The sequence below is a fragment of the Desmodus rotundus genome, chromosome 4, assembly GCF_022682495.2.
Source record: "Desmodus rotundus isolate HL8 chromosome 4, HLdesRot8A.1, whole genome shotgun sequence".
NCBI classification, from domain to species: Eukaryota; Metazoa; Chordata; class Mammalia; order Chiroptera; family Phyllostomidae; genus Desmodus; species Desmodus rotundus.
In genome coordinates this window covers 153,164,667-153,187,618 of record NC_071390.1, presented here as the reverse complement: position 1 = coordinate 153,187,618, position 22,952 = coordinate 153,164,667, and the positions used below count along the sequence as shown (strand labels likewise).

At 38.4% G+C, this 22,952-nt stretch overlaps 1 protein-coding gene and 1 pseudogene across 2 annotated transcripts in view; one reads left to right on the top strand and one right to left on the bottom strand.

Annotated features, from left to right (window-relative positions):
* Positions 1–270: 270 nt before the first annotated feature.
* The window catches only part of COX7B2 (cytochrome c oxidase subunit 7B2), a 96,982-nt gene continuing 74,300 nt past the window's right edge, over positions 271–22,952 (bottom strand). For both annotated transcript variants that reach the window (XM_045182970.1, XM_024573493.3), the window contains exon 4: positions 271–575. In XM_045182970.1, the coding sequence (XP_045038905.1) occupies positions 271–516 (246 nt within the window). In that variant the 5' untranslated portion in view covers positions 517–575. The remainder of the gene's footprint in view (positions 576–22,952) is intronic.
* Positions 14,368–14,853, top strand: LOC112316776 (peptidyl-prolyl cis-trans isomerase A pseudogene; annotated as a pseudogene).

Sequence of the window (22,952 nt, the reverse complement as noted above, 5' to 3'; positions counted from 1 at the left end):
TATCCACTGAAGGATACCTAGTATAAATCATTAAGCCAACAGAACACACGCTATATTAATTCTATTTTCACATATTTGTTACTCATAATTCCCTGTGATCTATACCCACTCTTAAAGCATTGTTTCCAGACATAAGGATTGCTTTCAATGACTTTTTAAAGGTTTCAAATGTATTTTAATTTTTAAATTATGCCATAGTTAAATGAACAGCAGACTGCTTAAATGACAGGTTGATTTTGAAACAATTCTGTGTTACGGCAACTGGGATGGTTACTGATCATTCCACTTTTGGGGGGTGACTCTGCCAACAGGGGACAGGTTCCATTCTATTCCAATCTGTGTGGTTGTAAATATCCATATAACAACACAGAAAGTGGTTCCACTGGCTAGTATAGCATTACCATATTTGTCATGAAAATCTGGGGGATGGTTTCCAAGGCTGTGTTTTGCCCTAATTTGCTGAATGCTTTGATTCTTGAGACTTCTTAGTATATTTCTAGTCAAGGGAAACATCATGAAGGTGTGATGGGATTGCAGTTGATTGCAGATACTGGTCGATTTCCTTGTAAAAAGACCTGAAAAAGAAAAGGATGAGCAATGAAATCTGATCTGCATTCTTTTCCTCTTTCCTTGAATGTTTCTCCCAACCACCTCTCCAAGTGTGGCGAGGCATGTGGGTTTTATATCATGATGTCTGCATTTGAGACTCAGCTCTGCCCCTGTGTACTGGGGCAGTTATTTAACCTCTCTTTGCCTTAGTTTCTTCAGCGGCAAACTGAGACAATAATGTTCAACTCCAAGGGGTGTAGTGAGGATTACATGTGATAATCCATAACAAAAATAACCACAAAAGTAAGCACACAATATGTGTTAGCTTTTCTATTCTTTGCAAATAGCCAATGGCTTGCTCCAGAGAAACTCCAAACTCATCAACATGGCTGATAAAATGGCTAACATTCCCAACTTGTCCCACTAATCCAGTAACATGCCTATGTCTACAATAAACACTAACTTCAGTCAGAATTATAAAGCATTCACAGATTATGTCATATTCTGCCTCTTTTTCCTGCTCCTTTTCTCCCTTCCTACTAATCCCTTTCTTCTGTTCTTTGATTCTTCCGTACGTAAAGTTTTTCTTTCCCTGCACCTTCCTGCAGGTAAAATTCTACTTGTCCTTTAAATCCCAGTCTAAAACCATGGCTTCTGTGAATTCTTCTCCAAAACCTCTTTAGGCTAGATAGGCCTCCTCTTTTCTGGACTACTACTCTTCTTAAAACCCTTCTTACATAGAATGATGCACTGGCATATTATTATTATTATTGTATTATTTTAATCTTCACCCTAGGATATGTTTATTGATTTTAAAGAAAAAGGAAGGGGGTGGGGGGGGAGAGAGGAACATAGATGTGAGAGAGAAACGGTGTGGGGTGCCTCCTGTACACACTGCAACCAGGGATCGAATTACAACCTTTTTGTGTACAGGACAATGCACCAACCAACTGAGCCACTCTGCCAGGGTTTATTATTTTTAAATATTTATTTTGTAGATCAGTTTTGGGTTCTCAGCATAGCTGACTGGAAAGGACAGAGAGTCCTCATATACACCCTGACCTCACACATGCATAGCTTCACCCTCCTACACCAGAAGAGCACATTTGTTACAATCAATGAACCTACACAGCAGTCCTTGAACAGATATGTCTTTTGCAATTACTTTCTCCCAGCTTGTGGCTTGTCTTGTCATTCTTTTTAGGAATTATCTTTATATTCTCCTTCAGTAGACTGCAAGGTCTTTGAAAGCAAGAGATCTAAGTTTGCAAAACCAGTCATGGACACGAAGCATGGAAACAACTTTTCTGAATCAATATGAAATATAAATAAATTAGGTATCTTCATGAAAAGTTAAACACTAAGAACAAGTTAAAAACTGCAAAATCAAATGTACATATCATAATAGCCTTAATAATTTTATTTGTAAGCAGATAGTTATATCTGTTTAAAGATACATACAGAGAGAAAGATCTAGAAGCAAAGACATATGGAAGAGATCTGTCAGGGTCTCTTCTTTGTGCAAGCTGTCAGAAAGTGCTCTGTCTCTAGCAATGACATATGTTAACGGCAGCCCAAATGCAAGCAACATGGATACAAAAGGGCCTGAGGTCAGTTCTTGTAAACTTGTAACTGTTCACCACGATTTGCCAACTCAAATGATTTTACTCCCAACTTAGAAAACAAGACCGTGAGGTTCTCTTTTATTTCCCACCAGATGGTAAAATGGTACTCTTCATGAGTAGACCAACAGAGCAAAAACAGAACAAAACAAAACAAAAAACCACAAATGCATTTCTTTTGGGTTTCAAAATATTCAGAGTTTTTCCTGTTAATCACGAATCTCTCCACCAAATGACACCAAGGTTTTAATTTGTACTGAATTCAGAGGGTAGGTCAAAGGCGAAATGGGTCAGTGTATGGCAGGGGTAGGCTTAACCAAATGCAAAAACCCTCATTCCACACATCGCTTTCAGTCTTTAAGGTGACACGTAGCCAGAGAATGATGTGCGGTAACAGGGATCTCTTATGGGTCATTGACTCATGTCCGCTGCTTTATGACAAATTGATTTCATTACGCCTATCCTCAAAATGTTAAGTTGAAACTCATAATTTGTCTCTTGTGACATTGATCACATCCTTTGGCTATTCCCGTATCTGAACATCTTTTCTTTGCTATCTAGCCTGAATTTTCTTGTACCAATAAATGCCCATCGCTTAGAATTTTCCTAAGAACGCTTTCTGACATTTGTAGTTGCCATTTCACTGTATAATAATCAAAATTCAGGCTTTTCTTTCTTTTGTTTTGTTTTTCTTTGCCAGCATCAGCTACATCTGTCTCTGTTGCTTTGATACCTACCTCACATTTTTGTTTTAACACACACTTAAGAGCTAGGAATCCACCAGTTAGAGAAATTTTCCCCATTGCGGAACTCCACATAACTTACCACAACAGTAATTTTTGTGTTATTGGAAAGATCTAAGCCTATTACTAAGAGAACTGAAGCAATAGGTTGTAATAGTCATACGGAAGCATGAAAAGGGGAAATTCACTAAAAAATGCAGATAAAAAAACACTTCCTAAAGTAGATGCTTTCTGATGAAAACAGACTACAAAAAGATAGCAGAAGAGAGATATCTCTAGGTAATAAGAACAAAGTTAAGGTCCTCTCATGACTGTGGCAATAAAATAAAAGAAATATGCACTGAATAAATGTAAACAGTTCAAAGAAGCAGAGTAACCTATGAGGATGAAAAGGAAAGATTGATTGTGTCGTCTATTTTGTACAGTAATTTTGAAGCTCATTTCAGGAAAAATAACTACTACTAGACTTCAATCTAACTGTGATAAGGAGGTTTATAGATATGAAGATTCACCAGTAACAATAGTAATTTCAAATCACTAAAGGCCATAAAAAGAAGTAAAGCAGTAATACAGAAAGAAAAGTAGTATTTATTGAATATATGTCAGACTTTTGCACATCTGCAAAAATGATGTGAAATGACAATTATGTATCTGCACTTTACACAAAAAAGACAGATGACAAAACAAGACAGGGATTCAAGTCCTTTGAATCTAATCCAGTGCACTTGTCAATTAAGTCATGTTTTTTAAAGTATACTCAATTCTGAGTACTGGAAACAAACAAAACAATAAAAAACACCCAGTGGTTGCCAGAGATGGCTCTTTATTTGAAAATGGTTCGGTTCAATTTACTCTACATTTATTGAATAACAACTGTGCATCAGGGCCTGGGGTGGGTGCCACCGGTACCATGCCTGCTCTTGAGAAGCTTGATAGAATGAGGAAAGGAATGGATCCCCTTTCCTAAGGAAATGGGCTAGAGATGGGCATAGTATGCCCTCAGTCCACAGAGGACCAGGTACATTTCCACCTGGTCCTCTAATGCTCCAGTAATGCTTTCAGAGGACATGAAGCTAAGCTGGATTTTGAAGGATAATTAAGAAATAGAAAACATGAAACTGGGAAATATATGTAGAGGATGTAACACAAGCAAAAACGCAGAGACTGAGTTTTAGAATGGGGCAGGCCATCCGGTAAGATCACTAACTCTGGTGGGTTGTAGGTGTTGAAGCAGCAAATGCCCAGGGATGAGCCTGGAGGGATGAGGAAAGGACAGTCCCTTAGGACTCTATATGTCTTGCCATGGCATTTGGACTCAATTCTGTAAGTCAGCTTTTCTCATTGTTGAGAAAACACCACTCAACTGCAGCCTTTTCTATGAATTAACAATGAGAATTCTTAATTGTTTTTACTTTCATTATATACATAAAGAAATATAATGAAATAATGTGAGACCTGGACCATGTAGCTTGTTTCTAGTGCCTGTTTTTATTTTTGTCCTGCATTTTTATTGTACTTAGTGCACAACATTCCCTCGTCCTGGGGCTGTGAGAAGAATGGAGGGAGCTTTTATATTTAAATCGTGTGTCCATGCCAGAGACCAAATGAAGAATTCGACAAGTCAAATCATGCCACAGTTCACTATATGCCCCTGCAGGCAGTGTTACACTTTCGAGACAGTAAGAACTGTCATATTGAGTTAATATTGCGTATTTGAATTTTCTTTGTTGCACGGTTTGGTTCATTTTTCATTTGAAAATATGTTTTGGTTTCATTGTTGTATTAAACATAAATAGAATGAATTTTTTATGTTCACACATATATGTGATTTTATAATATAATAACTTAAAATGGTAAGTGATAGGAAATAATTTGTTTTCCCCTTAAAAACGCACCATATGTAATCCAAGTTTGAGAAACACTCTTACAGATAAGGAGACATTACCAATCAGTTAAATCAGGAAAGGTGTGGGGTGGGGACAAATATGGGAGGAAAAGCACTTTACAAAGATAGTGGAGAATGGGTAGGAAGACAACAAAAGTGGCAGAAAAGTTAATAGGTCAGCTAAGTGTTTGCTTCAAACATTCGTGGAAAAGATGATGAGGATCTGAATTAAGTAATGGTAAAAGACACGGAAAGGAGGCACAGTTATAAAAGTTAGAAAATAAAATCAGACTGATTAGGAAAATGAGTTACTCTAAGTAAACTGAACATTCCATTCACTTAACCTCTGGGCTAAGATTTGGCCAAAAACTCTGTCTCAGATTCTATTAAAAATCAGCAGCATTGACACCATAGCTTGTAGCTAGCTCCAGGGAATTAGAGGTTGGGTGAACTAGGTAGAAACTACGACAAGGTCAAAGCAAACATCGTTGAGGTGCTCCAGGATTAGGTAGGTGTAGATACTTAAGTAGAAGGGTAGGGGATCCTAAAAGTATTTACTAAGGGGAAAAATCAACTTCATCCAATCTAAGTATAGCCTAACATTGACCTGCTTAAGCTTTGATATAAGGCCGTTTATATAACTTCAGGAAGAAAATAACAAACTGTGTCCTACTTCTCAAGTGTGCCCAGATATTACTATGCAGTATGTCACAGGGAGGTGATGGTTAAGAAGGGATCGAGTGAATGTCAGAATTCCCTAGCCTGTGCACTACTGGCATTCGGTCCAGGTTATCCTTTGTTGTGGGTGACTGTGCTCTGCATTGCAGGGTGTGTAGTAACATCCCACCTCTGTGCACTGCATACCAGGAGCACCTAACTCAGTTGTGACACCAAAAATGTATCTTCAGACATTGCCAAACATGATGTGAGAGCAAAGTCATCCCTTGTTAAGAACCACTGTTGTATACAAAACAGTGTCCCCTGTCAACTTTTCCCACAATCTTTGAAATGGGATTGTTCTATTCAATACAGAAGGTTTAAATTCTTAGAGCACACACTTTCCCATTCCCAACCATCAGCATTTTTTTCCTAATCTCAATTCTTAAAAATTTTTGCAGTACAATTTGGATGAATTACTTAATCTATCAGAGCATCTGCTTCCTCATCCACAAAACAAACCAAAAAAGTGGAACTAATTTAGCTTTTCCCAAACCTGTCTGATCCTGCGTCCTCTGGAATCAAAATATAGATTCCTGGGCTTCATGTCAAACTTACTGTAATGGAGAATCCAGGGAAGTAGCCTGAGAAACTATTTAAAAACAAGTTCTCAGGAAAGTCTTCCCATCAGACAAGTTTATGGAATACTTCATCAGATACTCTCTAAGGTCCTATCCGGCTCTTTAACACTCTAGACCTTTCCGAAGATAAAAGAAATATTTTAGGAAGGCCATTTATTCTATTAGGCCACTGAAGAAGTACAGTAATAACTGAATTCACCATCATGGTAATTCAGAAAGCAGTACCTGAGTGACCTGAAAGAGTTACATGGGCCCCTTGGGAATGTTAGTTAACAGAAACATCTGGCAATATTTAAAAGCATTAAAAGCACTACTTATATCGGTATTTGGCTGTATAATGAATGATGCATGTTGGAAGCTAAGGCTCCTATGCTCCATAACTCAATTGTAACACCTTCATTTCCACCTGCTTTTATTTCTACTCTTCTTTTTACAGCTTCTGAATATCGACACAAAATAGAAACAAGAAAAAGGCAATCTTCTTGAAATGAAAAGGCACAAACCTGCAGTGTCTTCCATCCATTTATGTATTTCTCAGAAGACTAGGCTGCTCAAGAAGGGATTAAGTGTACACAGTGCAAAGTGTCTCACATCAGGACTACTTAAGCCTCCAGCCTTTCCATATCAGGAAATATGGGAACCCTGCAAGAAGCAACGCAGCTGGTGGAAATGCCGAACAACGGCTCTATTTCACATGTAACGGCTTCATCTCCTGAGTCAGTAAATTGATGGATGGTGCAGCCATTTGCTTAAGGCTGTGTATTATGTCACTTTATTAAGCCTAAAAAGTTACAAAAATGGACGCTATCTGAACTAATAAAAAGGCAGATTACCGTGGTGAATTGTTATGCTAGGAGGGAGAAATAACAGAATGGACACCTTGGGTCTTGATGTCCTCAGATGGCAAATGTTGCCTGAAAAGTGATGGGACAGGAATGTGTCCTCTCCCTCACATTTCCCCCCCAAAGTCTAAATGAACAGGCCATTTGTATCTTCGGTAGAATGCTGGCAGTAGTCAATAATGCCCACCCTGGGAATAATCACAGCACTCAGTCAGGCAGTGTCTTATATGGACCTGATCACATTAATGTGGATCACTCATTGAGTACCCATTGTATTTTCTTCAGTCACAAAGTGCTTTCAGCTGTACCATTTTCTCCCTCTCCAGACTTTTCTCCCTGTCACATTGCAAGTCAGTGGCATTACTGTGCAATAATTCTTAGTTTGTTTTCTATTAAACTTTAACAGGCCCAGTAAATTTCCTCACGAGAGTAACCACAACAGCCCTCTTTCTAAAAATGAACACATTGCCTGAAATAACAGGGTCGCCAATTCCCAATGTTTGAAATGGATGAGAACGTAAAAATAATATGGACATCTGCTCTGTGGAAATTGGCTGCATTCAGTGGCTCATAGATTGTTGCAAGTCAGGTCCAACTAGAAGGGTGAACCCAGCAAGTCAAAATATCTGGATAAATGCACATTTTTTACAACCTAATTTTGGAAAGGAAAGAGATCATGGATATGGTAAATTCTAGAAACTTTAAAAATTTTATCCAAAAAAATGATACAGAGTCATTGAAAGACATTGAAAATGTGAATTACATGGTCCAATTTGCAGTTCAGACATTACTCTGGTATGAGTGTGGGGAAGGTTTTGCAGGGCAATGCTGCAAATGCTCCACTGAGAAACGGTAAGGACTTGCACTTGAACAGTTCATCCAGCAAGGTCTTAGAATGAGCCAGTCCTTTATTTCTTCAGTTACCGTACTTCTGCATCCAATCCTCAGCTCTGCACAGCCAAACCACATTTCTCTTGTGTGGGCCTCAAATGGTAACAGCCTCAGAGAATCCACCTCATGCCAATGGAACTCTCAGAACCTTATATATCAACTAAAATGTTGGATTTCAGTTTATTAATTAAAAAAGGCTATTCCATTCCAGTGACTGAAATACACAACTCATCTCTCAGCTTTACTAGCTTCACACTCATTCCAATCATAACGTGACCTTTTATCAGTACTCCCCTGGACACATGTCTACCTCACTAGCTCTGTTTGATGTTAACAGGTGTTACTTAAAAAAGAGGGGGCTTCCATGTTATCCAAGTTTGAGAAATATACAGGTAACAAAGTGAAATTTCTTCTTTATTGAACTATTTTTCAAGCCTCTTTGTGTTAACATACACAGTGATTCTCTGAGAAGGATGGCGTGTCCTGCCTTCCAAACTTAGCTGAACATGCCATACTTCCCCCCAACCCCAGGGCATATCTCTGTATTAGTGTTTTCCAGAACACACTTTAGGGAATACCAAAGGGTGTCTGTTCTCAAGGCTGTAACATCACTGTACTCATTTCCAGTGGCTTAATAGTTCCAGGAGGTATTTCACAAACTAATCACGTCCTTGTGGGGACATTTAACGCATGACTCAAGGAGTATAGAGTGGTAACAACACTCATAGGAGAAATTAACTCTGGTCTTCATTATGTGATTCTAATTTCTGCAGTTTTAATATTTGTGCAGATATTTCTCTCCTCTCCACATCTACCTTTACTCATTAAACACTCTATGAATAGAAAGATTGCATAGTTCTTCAGTGGTCATTACATTTGAATCAATGACTTCAAATTGCATAATCTGAAACTTTCATTAAAATCTTGAATTGAAAATGTACAAGCAATTTCTGCCTTTAATCTTAGTATGTCACTGGTAGATTTATGCATCAGCGTTTAAAATTAAAATGTTTAACTTCTAGATATCAGATACATGTTAATTTTGAAAGACACATGTAATATAAAATATTTCCATTTTTCACGAAAACTGTTTGCTGTTTCTAACCAGAAGTTAGGTTAGTAATGATCTACTCCACAGTAACTATTGCTCAGATTCCAAATTCAGATGAAATATTTAGCGCTGCAAAATAATTCTTTTTCTCCTTGTTTCTGAAGTCTACAGATTTTTCATTTCCAACTTGGACTATCTCTCCCTCCTAAACTCTGCTCAAAATATAGCTGTAAATGAAATCTTTATGAGTAAATTTTTTGTTGTTGTCATCACCTGGGCAACTTATGGAGCATTTCCAGAGAAATTCCACTTGATGAGAAGAGCATTTTAGAGCCCTGAAGTAGTAACCGTGATAGCTTTGCAAATTGCTTTAGAAGACAGTTCTGCGTTTCAGTGTAATTGTTTTTCTTTTCACTTTCATAACTTGTAGAAACTTTTAAAAAACTTTTAACAAGATGTTGGTGTTTTACCTTTTTTTTACTTCCGATTTAGAATCATTATCTGGAAGTGAGGAAGATTTGGCTAGTGGGGCTGACTTTGGTAAACTATTTTTTTCTTTGTAGGTACCTCAGAAGAGAAAGAGACAGGATGCACTTTGCCAAACCTTGGGGCAGAGTGCCTACTTTAGTGAACTGATTATTTAATGTTAGTTTTTAGGTTCCTGAGGGAAGGATGTTAAAGAAGAAAGTAAGTCTGAAAAGGTTACCCATCTAAACACATCTGAACAGAAATTCAAAATGCAGATTCTTGTGCTGAAATCCTAAGATTTCCAATTAAAATTCTACTATCAAAGAGGTTATCTTCATTTCTCTTTTTTAAAATGGTGTCTAAAATTTCATAGATGAAAAAGGCATTCTTAAACTAAATTAGCATACTATAACCATTTGAATATTTCTTAATTGGAAAAGTATGATTTCTATGCGAACAGGCCAAAATTTTGATTACACATACAATTTATATAGTTTAGAACCATTGCTGATAATAGAATTTGGGCTTCTTCTTCCTTTTTAATTCCTCACTGAGGATATGTTTACTGATTTTAGTAAGAAAGGGGGGGGAGAGAGAGAGAGAGAGAGAGAGAGAGAGAGAGAGAGAGAGAGAGAGAGAGAGAGAGAGAAACATTGATGTGAAAGAAAAACATCTTCCCATACGTGCCCCAACTGGGGATCAAACCCACATTCCAGGTGAGAATCAAACCCGCAACATTTTGGTGTTCAGGACAATGCTCCAAGCAACAGATCCACCTGGCCAAGGTGCTGGCGACTTCTTTATAGAGTTAATGTACCTTATCACATTCATGTAATCCAAGTCATTAGATCTGAAAGAGCCAGGCATTACTTCAAATTGCCCTTTAACATTTCCAGTCATCTTTTGGTCACCATCCACTGATGACTTGATATTATAAACATATGATGAGCAAGAACATGGGTAGGAATAGAAGGATGGAGAGAAGATAGTGACCATGTAGATCCAACTACTCCTTTTCTAAATTCACTTTCTAATTGAGGGAGAGGTGAAGAACCAAACCCATTCATATATATATAGATGGATTCTTCTAAGGCATATATATATAAAGAATAGGCATAAGTTATAAAAGAGGCACAGAGATCTATATTTAGACACAAGTGAGAGACCTGAATCCTTTCCTTTGCTCTAGAGTCAGGAAAATAATTGAGAATAGAAGATGAATAGCTTCCTAAGAGCAACAGGATGCTCTTGCCAGAAGAAGGAGGAATGCATAGTGAATGGGGAAAGAAGATGCCCATTATACTGAAAGAAAAATTTTATCTAATTTAAGGTCCACTGGGAGTGAAGAAAACAACGATTTACTCCTCAAATGACAGGAGCCAGTGGATTAGATTCTCTCTAGTTATTTCCATCTCCAATGTTTTGTTTCTATATTAACAGTTTCCAATAAATGTGTTGCACTGGCCCAGAGAAGTCAGTGCAAGGAGCAATCAGTATTGTGTGAGGATGGGTTCATGTATATTCTTCTTTCTGCTACTTATTGAAAGGGTAAAACAGTAAGTTACCCTTTCAAGTTTTTTGAATAATGAAAAGACTCTCTAGGAAACCCTAAATACCACTGCAGTTATTTTGTTATTTAAACATGATTCAATTAAACTCCTATTATGTAACTGCATTCTGCTAAAAATGCTAGTGTTCTATCCCAAAATGCTCAATTAGCAGGAGAGACAGACAGATAATCGTAAGGTTTTAGTGTGAAAAACGTTATAACAGATATGGTATCAGGATCCCACCCAAAGAGCTTTTGAGAGCTTCCTTGGAGTAGTGAGTGAATAAGCTAAATTCTTAAACAGGCATAACCAGATAAACAGAAATGGGAGTGGAAAGGTTTATGAAGGGCTTTTCTGCAACTATCAAGGCTGAAATTTAGTTTTTCAAACACTTCATCTTTGAAGATGACCTTCAGGTTCAATCATGTATAAATCAAGAGACTCTAGTGTCAAGTTTGTAACAACAGCACATGTAATGGTAGCATGTAGGCATCACGTTGAAATAAAGCCCCTGGCCTTTTGCCAATTCTATATTTTCCTTATTCTTGAACATCATATTGTAGTCATAAAAACCTCTTTTTAATGTTACCAAGAATAATAGCAGATAATCCACACACTTGTTTGAGAGCAAATGTACCCAATTTTTATGAATGAACAGGCACAAAATAATCAGAGTTGAGTTAGAATCTAATTGTTTTTAGAATTAATAATATACAAAGTGAAGCCATTTCCCACACTTACTTCAGAATTCATAATGTTGCAGTATCACCTATAACTATGTAATTTACATTAAAGAACCAAAGAGAGTAACTAAGAAAATCTTGGAATTCATTACGGGAAAATAAGTAGTAGCCATGCTTCAGCCAGGACTTCTCTTATAAACTGAAAAATGTGCACCTTTTTACCAACACTCCCCCTTCCCCCAACTCCTGCTCCTGGGCAAAAACCAATCTACTCTATTTCTGTAAGTTCAGGTGTTTGTTTGTTTTTTATTCCACATATGAACAAGATCATGATTATTTATCTTTCTCTGTCTGACTTATCATACTTAGCAGAATGCCCCCCAGATTCTTCCAGGTTGTCCCAAGTGGCAGGATTTCCTTTCTTTGCTATGGCTGAATAACATGCTATTGAATATATACACACCACTTTTCTTTATGGACTAATTTGCCAACTGACACCGGTTGTTTCCATGTCTTTGCTATTGTAAACAAATCTAGAGAAGTGGGTCATTGGCATGGCCCTTGGAGAGAGTCTCCCGGTCCTTCTCAATTAGCCATCATCTCAGTCATATCTTGGCAGGTGATGCATGAGAGCCAATTTATGTCTCTGCATCATGGTAAGTGCCAAAATGTACAGATAATCTCTGTCTATTTTTTATTGATGAAAGGTTTATATACTTTTATCCCCATAAGTACAGGTAGTAAAGCTGATAGTACATGGAGAAAAGAATAGACATTTTACCTCAGCAAAATAAATAAATAAATTAGAGTAACAGCTGTATATAAATACAAATCTGTTTCCTAGAGTGTTTCTGATTAAGATTTCAATTTATAATAATGTGGCAGGATACATTAAAGTATATATATTCCCAAAGCAGAGGTTTAGTGATGGAGGAACCCAAGTAAGCATCGTTCAGCCAGTATTTATTCTGAGGTCTCTTCCCCAAAAGATGATTTGGAACGTCAGTGTTCAGGGTTTCACGCTGTGTGAAGACCAGCAACCGAAGTCCAACACTCTCTAAGCAGGAAATTTATCTTCTTACAACAGAGATGCCAAAGGGCTTAAGACAGAGATGTCTTCGGGGAAAGGGTGGGTCAGAAATAACCCATTTTGCGGAAAACAGCAAAAAAAAAAAATCTTTCAAAACTTGAAAATATGTAGAGGACATAGATTTAAAATGATTAATATTTTGGAACCACAAGCTAGCCCTCCTGCAGGCTTGCAACCCACTTCACACTGTCCTGATGGTCTGAAAACCTTCACATTGAGAATATAATCCAAAGACCCTAGAGTCACAGAAGAATGAACTTGTATCTCAAATCTCAGAGGGTTTCACAATTAAAAGTCTAAGGAAAATGCACAGCTCGTGGACAAAAGTACCAAATGCAAAAGAAACAGGTCATCACAAGCAAGAAACCAAACGAAGTAACAGAAGAAACCCACTCATAAGTACATCAGATAATGGAATTATCACAGACCGTCTCCAAATTAAATTACACTTGCCACATTCAAAGACTATTTAAAAACCTTAATATATATTCTGTTAACTAGAAACTGTAAAGAATGACCAGGGATATTTGAAAAGAAACCCACCTGACAGGTGATACCTCAGAGTGGTTTTAATTTGCATTTCTCTGATGATTAGTGACATCGAGCATATTTTCATATGTCTACTGATCATCTGTATGTCCTCTTTGGTAAGTGTTTATTCAGGTCCTTTGCCCAATTTTTAACTGGGTTTTTTTTTTTGATGTTGAGTTTTGTAAGTTCTGTATAAATTTTGGATATTATCTCCTTCTCATGGGTTACATTCTCCCATTCCATGGGTTGTCTTTTTGTTTTGTTCATGTTTTCCTTTGCTGTGCAAAAACTTTTTAGTGTGATATAGTCCCGTTTAGTGTAATATAGTCCCATTTAGTGTGATAGAGTCCCTTTTGTTTCCCTTGCCTAGGGAGATATATCTGATAAAATACTGCTATGAGCAATGTGTTGACTGTTGGTGGGAATGCAGATTACTGCAGTCACCGTGGAAAGCAGTATGGAGATACCTCAAAAAATTAAAAATGGATCTGCCTTTTGACTTAGCAATTCCACTTCTAGGAATGTACCTGAAGGAACCCCAAACGGTAATTCAAAAGAACATAAGAACCTCTATGTTCATTGCAGTGTTATTTACAAGTACAAGTTGCGGAAGCAGCCTGCGTGTCCATCAGCAGATGAGTGGATAAAACAACTATGGGGCATTTACACATCGGAATACTACTTGGCTGTAAAAAAGAAAAATGTACTCTTTGCGACAGTATGGATAGACATGGAGAACGTTATGGTAAGTGAAATAAGCCAGTCAGAGAAAGACAAATACTGTATGATTTCACTCATGTGGAATCTAATGAACAAACTAACAAGGAAAACAAAGACAGACTCATAGAGAGCAGGATGACACCTAAGGTGGGGAGAGGAGGGAAAAGAGAGGGATTGAGCAAAAAGAAAAAAGGATTCATGTGCATGGGCAATGGTGGTGATTGCTGGGGGGAGGGGCGTATAAGGGGACTAAATGACAATGGAAAAATACAAAATAATAAAATTAAATTAAATTTTATAAAAGAAAAAAACAACAAGAATTTCTATAAATATTAAAATTAAAAATACAGCAAATGCACTTAATGGCAGTAAGTCACAACTAAAGAGAGAGTTAGGCCCGCCTTGCAGACACTGCTCCGGCCTCGGACCTTTCAGCGTCCAGCCATGATCAACCCCACCGTGTTTTTCGACATCGCTGCCCACGGTGAGCCTTTGGGTCGCATCTCCTTCAAGCTGTTTGCAGACAAAGTTCCAAAAACAGCAGAAAACTTTTGTGCTCTGAGCACTGGGGAGAAAGGATTTGGCTATAAAGGCTCCTGCTTTCACAGAATTATTCCGGGATTTATGTGCCAGGGTGGTGACTTCACATGCCACAATGGCACAGGCGGCAAGTCCATCTATGGGGAGAAATTTGATGATGACAATTTCGTTCTGAAGCACACAGGTCCTGGCATCTTGTCCATGGCAAATGCTGGACTCAACACAAACGGTTCCCAGTTTTTCATCTGCACTGCCGAGACTGAGTGGCTGGATAGCAAGCATGTGGTCTTCGGCCAGGTGACAAATGGCATGGATGTTGTCATAGCCATGGAGCACTATAATACATTTGACTTATGCTTTATCTTCACCACCAGACCATTCCTTCTGTAGCTCAAGAGAGCACCCCTTCACCTCCATCTGCTTGAAATGTTCTATAATCTTCGTGCTCTCTCTGCAGTTCATTTGGTTCCATGTTTTCCCTACCCCTTCCAAGTCTAGCTGGTTTGCAGAGTTAGGTTCATGATTATGAAATAAAAACTAAATAACAACAACAAAAAAGAGAGAGTTAGTGAAAAAGAGGGTAACCAAGAAGAAATTCCTCAAAATTCAGCAGAGAGAAACAAAGAAAAAATATGAAAAAAGGGTTTTGATGTGTTCAGACGCCGAGGAGAAAACTCAGAATCACACTGGTGAGTGTAAATGGTAGCAAATTACAGTAAAATATGTCTTCCAACAGGGCCTCCTAGATATTTCTTCCTTGTTTTGACCCTTACAACCACTCTGGCTTAATTTCTCAGTCACTCAAGCTGGCTGCAAATCAAACACAAGAAAACTGCTTGGAAGGCAGGTGAGTTACTTACAGAGCAAGCTAAGTGTTCTCTTAGCAAGGCCTCAGCTCTTCCTCAATCAGAGTCTTCTAAGTGAGTAGGAAAAACTTTCAAAAGGATGCTGTGACAGCAGAAGCCAGAGCTCCCTAAAAAATAGCCCTTGCTTCTATGTGTTCAACTGGCTTGTCAGCAGAACCAGTAGCAGGGGGCCACCTAAATGGCAGCATCTGGAGTGCAGTATAGTTTCCTGCTGTTTCCCTGCTGCCAAGGTGTCCATTAAAGAGCTGGCACAAATTCCAGATGCACATTAGAAATGGCCTTTACTAAACACACAGTCTCCTCTTCCTTCCATGTATAGATTATATTGCTTTAATTGGCCAATCACTCCTACTGTGTCCTCCTTGTCCCAGGACAGGGGAGAGAGCTGAACTGTTCCTGGATGTGTTATGGCACTACTGTTTCTTACTAAGAAATTGTGAAAAGAATTACAGTTGAAAATGCATTTTCCGAGGGCTCTTAGTTCCTTTTAGTTTTATGTCTGAAATTTGAATGTTTAGACTCAATATCCTAGATGTTTGAAACTCAAAGGTTCATTGCTTTGCTTCAGGGAAATAATGGATCTCTGCTGGCCAGTATGATGAATTGCTTTTTGTTACGCCCTTCTCAGACCTTTGGATGTATTAGGGATTAAAAATCAAGAGAGCCCAGGAGAAATCAGAAATTCTAACTATAGGTCAGAATTTTTTGAGAAGAGTGAATTATAAGAGACCTAAAAATTTCATCATCCATTAAGGCACTTTACTGATCTCTTTAATCACAACTGTCATCTATTCATCTATTGTCTGTATCTTTTAAAACACTTTTGCAAGACTACAAATAACCACGTGAACATGGTTGATCCTGGACGTAGACCCAGGAAATTCTGGTCTCAGCTCTGCAATTAGTATGTGACCATGGGCAGGATGCAAACTCTTTTAGCTTCATTTTCATCGTATGTAAATAAGGATAATAACAATTATTGTAGTCTAAGAATAAATGGTTTATAAGAGGTTTCATAGGAGTAGGAATACAACAGGTAACAGAGGAATACAGTGTCCAGGAGAGAAGAACAAAAGGGCTCTTAGCTATATAATTGTGTGCACTACACTTTATTAACAATGCTGACCCTCTGATTTTTTTCCATTTAATCATAAACTTATTGAGAATAGGGACTCTTTCATTCATATTTGAATTCCTAACATCTATGGTGTATCTTATAAATAAAAGTTCTCAATAAATGTTTGCTGAGTGAATACATTCTGATAGAGTTAAGTCAAGATAGATTTCCAGCTATAGGGCCATAATAGAGAAGACAAGGGAATGGAGGAGTACAAGGAGAGTTATACAGTTTCAATTGTCATATCAGTTAAAGGGAAACATACTTTTGCCCACCCCGTATATATAAACTGACTGTTTCAATTTCCCTTTCTATAAAGGATATAACTTCATAAAGAGGGAAGGGAAGACATTTCCCATTCTTTTTTATTTTGTGTGTGTGTGTGTGTTGTCTTTATGTCAGATGGTCTTAGAGCAGACTCAAGGTAGAATCCTCTCCCTACTAATGGTAACCCCAGTGGTCTAGTTGGTCTTAACATTTTTCTTTAATATATTTTCCAGAGGACTACAACATTTAAATTGTCATGCATTAAGTGAGGCCTCTCGTATTGCTTCTATCAGAGCTCATGAATATGATCATTATTCAGCCAAATTTAGCCCCTATTTAAATATACTTGATATGCGCTTACATAGTAATCTCCCAACCCTTGCCAAGTCTATGAACTTAAGAGGCAAGAGATACAGCACAAGGCAGGTGTGGAGTGTATGTTCTATATGGTCTCTTAGGTGGAAACCCAAAGCTTCAATTAGATAAACCAAAGATGGAACCATCAGACAATTCAAATATCATTTATATACAAAGTTGCATCCACACATGTGTGTATATATAAACTTATATGCAATTTAAGAACATTTATTTAGAGATTTAAAAAGAAAACACTGCCACATTAAGTATATATGCTGGCTGTCAGATAATTCTGATTCTGAAATGCTGACATGGAAAATTCTGAAACAATACAATGTATTTTTTTCACTTAAAAAAATGCCATAAAGAGTAGTCAGCTACTTTAATTGCTTGAGTGCAGTCATCACATACACACACAAAACAGACAAATGACTGATGACACCAGCAACAAAGGGAGTCTCTGTCCAAGTTTTACTTAAGCAAATATTCCAGTTCCGTGAGGAAGGTAATTCAAACTCTGGCTGTATATTGGGGAAGACGGAAAGTAGTGTGAAATTAAACACATGGCCAATGACAACACACTCGGGTCAGCCTCACGACTGAACTGAAGTGATCCGAAAAGATTACTTTTCCAGACCAGTTTCTCTTCTCAAACTGCTACTATGTCAGAATTATTTAGCATTTTCGGATTTTTAAGTGTATATACTAAGGCAATGAGTATTTCCTAGTTTCCTCTTTGTTTAGATGCTATCCATTTTTTAATTGTTATTCAGGTACAGTTGTCCCTCCTTTCCCCCACTGCTCTCCCTTACCCCGCCCCCCACTCCCACACTCAATACCCCCACATTGCCTGTGCCCATGAGTCATCTGTTTGTGTTCCTTTGCTTGCCCCTTCCCCTTCTTTCCCGTTATCCCTCTCCCCTCTCCCCTCTGGTCACTGAAAGTTGTTCTTCATTTCCAAGTCTTTGCTTCTGTATTTGCTCATTTGCTTGTTTTGTTAATTAGATGCTATCAATTTAATATCATTGATGTAAAGATTTAAAAAGAAAATACTGCCACATTAAATATAGAGAGATTATCAGATAATTTTGATTTCAGAAGTGCTAAAATGAAAAAAATTAAAAACAATAAAGTTTTTTTTTCTTTCACTTAAATGCCAAAGAACAGAATAGTCAGCTACGTTAGGTGTTTGAGTGGAGTGGCCACAGTCCAGTACCTGATCTCTAACCTCACAGAGATTTATTATTTATTTCCAGCAACTTGTGCAAGTTGTTTAGGTTTCAGATGTTCAAATCGTACTGTCCAAACACAGAGCTAACCTGGATTTTTGCTCTCAGTCTCCACATTTTTAGGAATTCATGGACAGCCCATTAACAGTTTCCTTCTAGAAAATCAGATCCAGAATTGGTTATTTTATGCTTGCAGTGTTTAGTTTTCAGTCAAGATGTTCACCCTTTTAATGATTTCAATACTTAAAATAGCCATTATTCCGTTGTAGGAAGGGGCTTGCCATTTTTACAAGTGATTCTCTTGGAAAATATCATCTTCCTTACTTGCCTTGGCAGCAATACACTCATAACGCATTCATGACTCTGTGTTGGATTTTCAATTTGCCTGACCTTTTATTCAAAGTCGGAGAAATTATACTAACTCCCTGTCTGACTACATTCAGCACTATTCCTGTGTTCTAGTGTGGTCATACAACTAGTGGTTACCTCCACTCTTACTGTTGGTAGGTAACGGTGGTAGCTGATTATAAACCTGCTTGTGGCAAAGGAACCATTTTTCCTAGGGCCGATCCCGACTACAAAATAGAAACAATTTAAATATATCAGAAGTTTAACTAAATGTAAAATTTTCATTTTCACCACTCAATTCACACAGCAAGTCATTAATCAGAAACATAAGGAACTATATCCAAAGACAGTTTACATTTACTTTGCAATATAAATAAAGATGCACTATTCAATTTTTCAAATAGATAACTGATGCTTCCATGGCTTTGAAATAAAATTAGGTTTCTATAAATTTTAGTATTGTTTCGATACCTCAACTATATAATTACTGCAACTGTAAACAATATATGTGTCACTGACTGATACTTAAACTTCAAGTTTGAGAATCTGGTTAACCAGATTCTTTAATATTATTTAAGATAATGACTTAAAAAAGATGTTATATTCTTCATAGGGAGGTACAAATATGACTTCCAGTATGTTATGAAAAACATACCTTATAAAACTGAATTTTGCAAACCAGAGCATCAGGCTTTATGAAGCCAAATTTTAGCATTTTAGTTATATATTGTTAAAAGAATCATTTCTATTCAGTTTGGTGTTCTAATGCAAATGCAGAAAGTCATTGTATTTTAGGACAACTTTAAATCTTTCATTACGGAAAGCATAATGCCCAGTTTTCAAAATTTTATATTTCCCTGAAGTATAATGCACATTACTGTGCACTACTTTTATTAGCATAATATTTTACTGTTCAGTGATAAATATGTTGTGTAAATGCTTTTGTCTAATTGGGCAATACTGCAGTGAAGAACCCCTTGCATTAGGTATGGATGTATATTAGGAAGCTCCTGAATGTCTTTTTTCCCCCACATACAAAATAATAGCTGTGATACCAGCAAGATACATAGAGACCAAAAACCTTCCATTATTTATGATGTCTGCAAGAACAGTAGATGAGGTTCAATGGGGCAAAAATAAGACAAGTTATAATAGAACTTTAGAGGTAGATTTTGGCTCAACATGAAGAGGATTATAAATATTAAAGCTGTCTTATAAGGAAACAGCCTTCCTTGGGAAGTAGTGAGATCCCTGTTATGTGAGGTGTTTGAAAGAGGCTTGATAACAGTGGAAAATTCAAATAATAGGCAGGACAATGGTCAATATTATTTCCAAGTTCCCATCAAAAGGTGAGACTGTTATGGTAAAATGAGCAGCCAGAGGGGAACAAAGGCAGGGAGGAAGAGGGATATATGTCTCACCCACTGACTCAGCAGCCCTTGAAATTCTACATATCATTTCCATTATCTTGGAAAGAAAGCCTTTGAAACTGTGCTTTCATCCCAAGGCCTGAAAGGCCCGAAAGCCCACAGTGCCTACAGGGAGAAGTCCATTAATACCTTTGGGTATTCTCGTCCCATCCTGGAAAGCTGGCACCACCTTTACCTGTCAGTCAATGTAACTTCTTCCGCTGCCCCCCTCCTGCCAACTATGTAAGTTCTCAGAACAAAGGCTCTTGCTCTTGCCACCCCTGCTCTTACCTTTCTCCCCTAACTCAGCAAGACCCATTCTCTTCCACAAAAACACATCACCAATACACCCCGTTTGCACCATAAGACACTCACTGGTCTATAATTCTTTACTGCATTGGTGAGAAGAACCGAGTTTCTGGGAGTTTCTCCCATATGACCATAACTGGCAATTTTGTAAAAGATTGTAGAATATTTAAATTTGAAAACATTTATCTGAGCATGTATTTTTTGTGTGTAAGGAATTTTCCTGTGCTCCAGAGATAAAACGGTGAATAAGACATACATACTATTCTTATCTCACAAAGCTTACATTTACGCCCTTTTGGAGAAACCTGACAATAGACAATGACAGACAGGTTGAAAGCACATGCCCTGATGCTAAGAGTGTGGGGCAGTGAAGGATTATCTGCCGGAAAGACAAAAGCTCATGCTTGCAGCATTAGGAAATCTGAGGGGCAGTGGGAAGAGAGAAGATGCTTTTAAAAGAATTTGCATGTGTATAAAATAGCAATGTAGTCATGACCATGACCACAAAAACAACTTCTGGGGACTCATTTCGCCATCTCCTGTTAGGGTGTTTGGACCAGATCCTGCTGGTCGAGAAGGGCCACTACAAAATCTCCAGCTGGAGAGGAGTCTGATAATGTATAAGTGCTACAGAAAGATAACTGTATGCACAACACGAAAAGGGGCAGACCCAGAAGCAGGATGAGCACCGAAGTGAACTCCCACAAAGTGGTTAAGAGTTTAAGGTATTGGCAATGGGAATGAAGAGAAGGGGAAAAGATCAAGAAACATTAACTGCTCCTGAAATCTGGTGACTGGTTAGTTACAGAGAAGAAAGATAAAAGAGTAACTAATAATGTAAGAGGGTTCAGCCAGAGGGGCCCCCAAAGAAGGATTTGTAATGGGGTCTAGAACTCAGGATGTCCAGGAAATATTAAAAATATGGGATGTCCTCACCCACACAAGTCTGAACTAGGGGATAGGATACATGGAGCAGGGCCACTGAGAGTTGTTTTGCATAGCAACAGTTTTGCAAATAACCCCTGGAACAGTCATTTAACATATCTATAACTTTTGACCAGTTTCATGGATATGTTAAATAGCTGTCTCCATGCTTTGAGCCAGGGAGATGGGAGTGACTTCCACCCAGGATGTAACGGGCAGGCAACTTGCCCTGGTTGCAGAGCCTGCGTAAGAGCTTGGAGATGACTGGCTCCACACCACAGGGCCACACCTGCCCGGACTTAGTATGGCAGCCCAGAGAAGCTGGAAAAATATGGGAATGCTGGCAGGTATAGCAGATTGTGGGAGGATTTGGAAATGGGGCAGTAGATGAAGATTGGCACTGGGATTTAAACCCAGGAGCGGCAGCCATGACAACGACCATGCGGCTTTGTCAGGGGAGAACCACGTGGCTTTGGGTCTCCCTTTGACATGCAGCTTAGGAAGCCAGAAAGCAAGATGTAGCAGCTATGCAGAGCTCTCTCTTAGCAGTTTGGAAGAATGCAGGAGAGAAGCTGCGGGAAGGAAAGGGGTGAAAGGACTCTTACTGGTGGGCCATGAGAAGGTACAATGTGGTTTTGGATTAAGAACTAGAGATCCCTATGGCACAGCTGATGGTGCTGGGACCCAAGGGAGGCCTACCAGCCAAGCACGATCTACTGGGAAGAACTGGGGACTACCTGAGCCACGGACCTCTATTTCGTTTCCTGAGATATGGTACCCTGGACCAGAAAAAGGGGGAAAGGAAGGACTGTTTGTGTTTGTGGGTGTTTTAAGGGAATTTGGGATTTTAATGAAGACATTAAGTCATTACTCTTAACTCTGTATAACTTTTGAATAAATAATTCCTTTTCACCAATCTCTGACATTGAGAACTGTAATTCCCTGGTGGCAGTCAAGGTGAGCCTAGTACAGGGGGACCCCAAGAGAAGCGGAGGTCCATTCGGTAACATTGTATGACCCCTTCCCCAGTGGCCAATCAAGGAAAGTCATGGGAGACCACATGTGCAGTAGCTTTAAAGTAATACAACTACTTGTACATGCGCAATAAAAGCCTGCCAAAATTATCCAGGAAATATCCACCCTATAAGAATAGAATCCCTCTAGTCCATGAGGTCAATCTCTGCTTGGAGTTGGCCTGCTTCCATGTTCTTTGCTATAAACTCTGTGTGTTCAGTTCAATTCTTTGTCCCCATCACCAAGAACCCAGTTACCTGTGCCTACCTGTGAAAATAATGCTTCTTGGATTCCTGCCTCCTTTCTTCAGCCAATTCATTTCAGCAGCTGAAGATGGTGCAATTAAACAAGCCCTTGGACTTCTTGCACCAGGAGCAACTCAGTAAAGATGGTAAACCTCACCCTTCACTTCCTCTAGCAAAGCAGAAGAGGATCTCCAAGAATTCTATCCCACAGATCCAGGGTTTTTCCTGAGCACCATACAATTGCTAGTTTAAAATTAAGTACTATACACTGTCTTCCTTTTTTTAACCTTCACATTAAAACAAATAATCTGTAACAAATCACAGTAGGGTAGCCTTAGTCAACCTTATTTTTAAGTTGACACCCCAATTTCCTCTTAGCATTTTGCTCTTCCACTGGATGCATA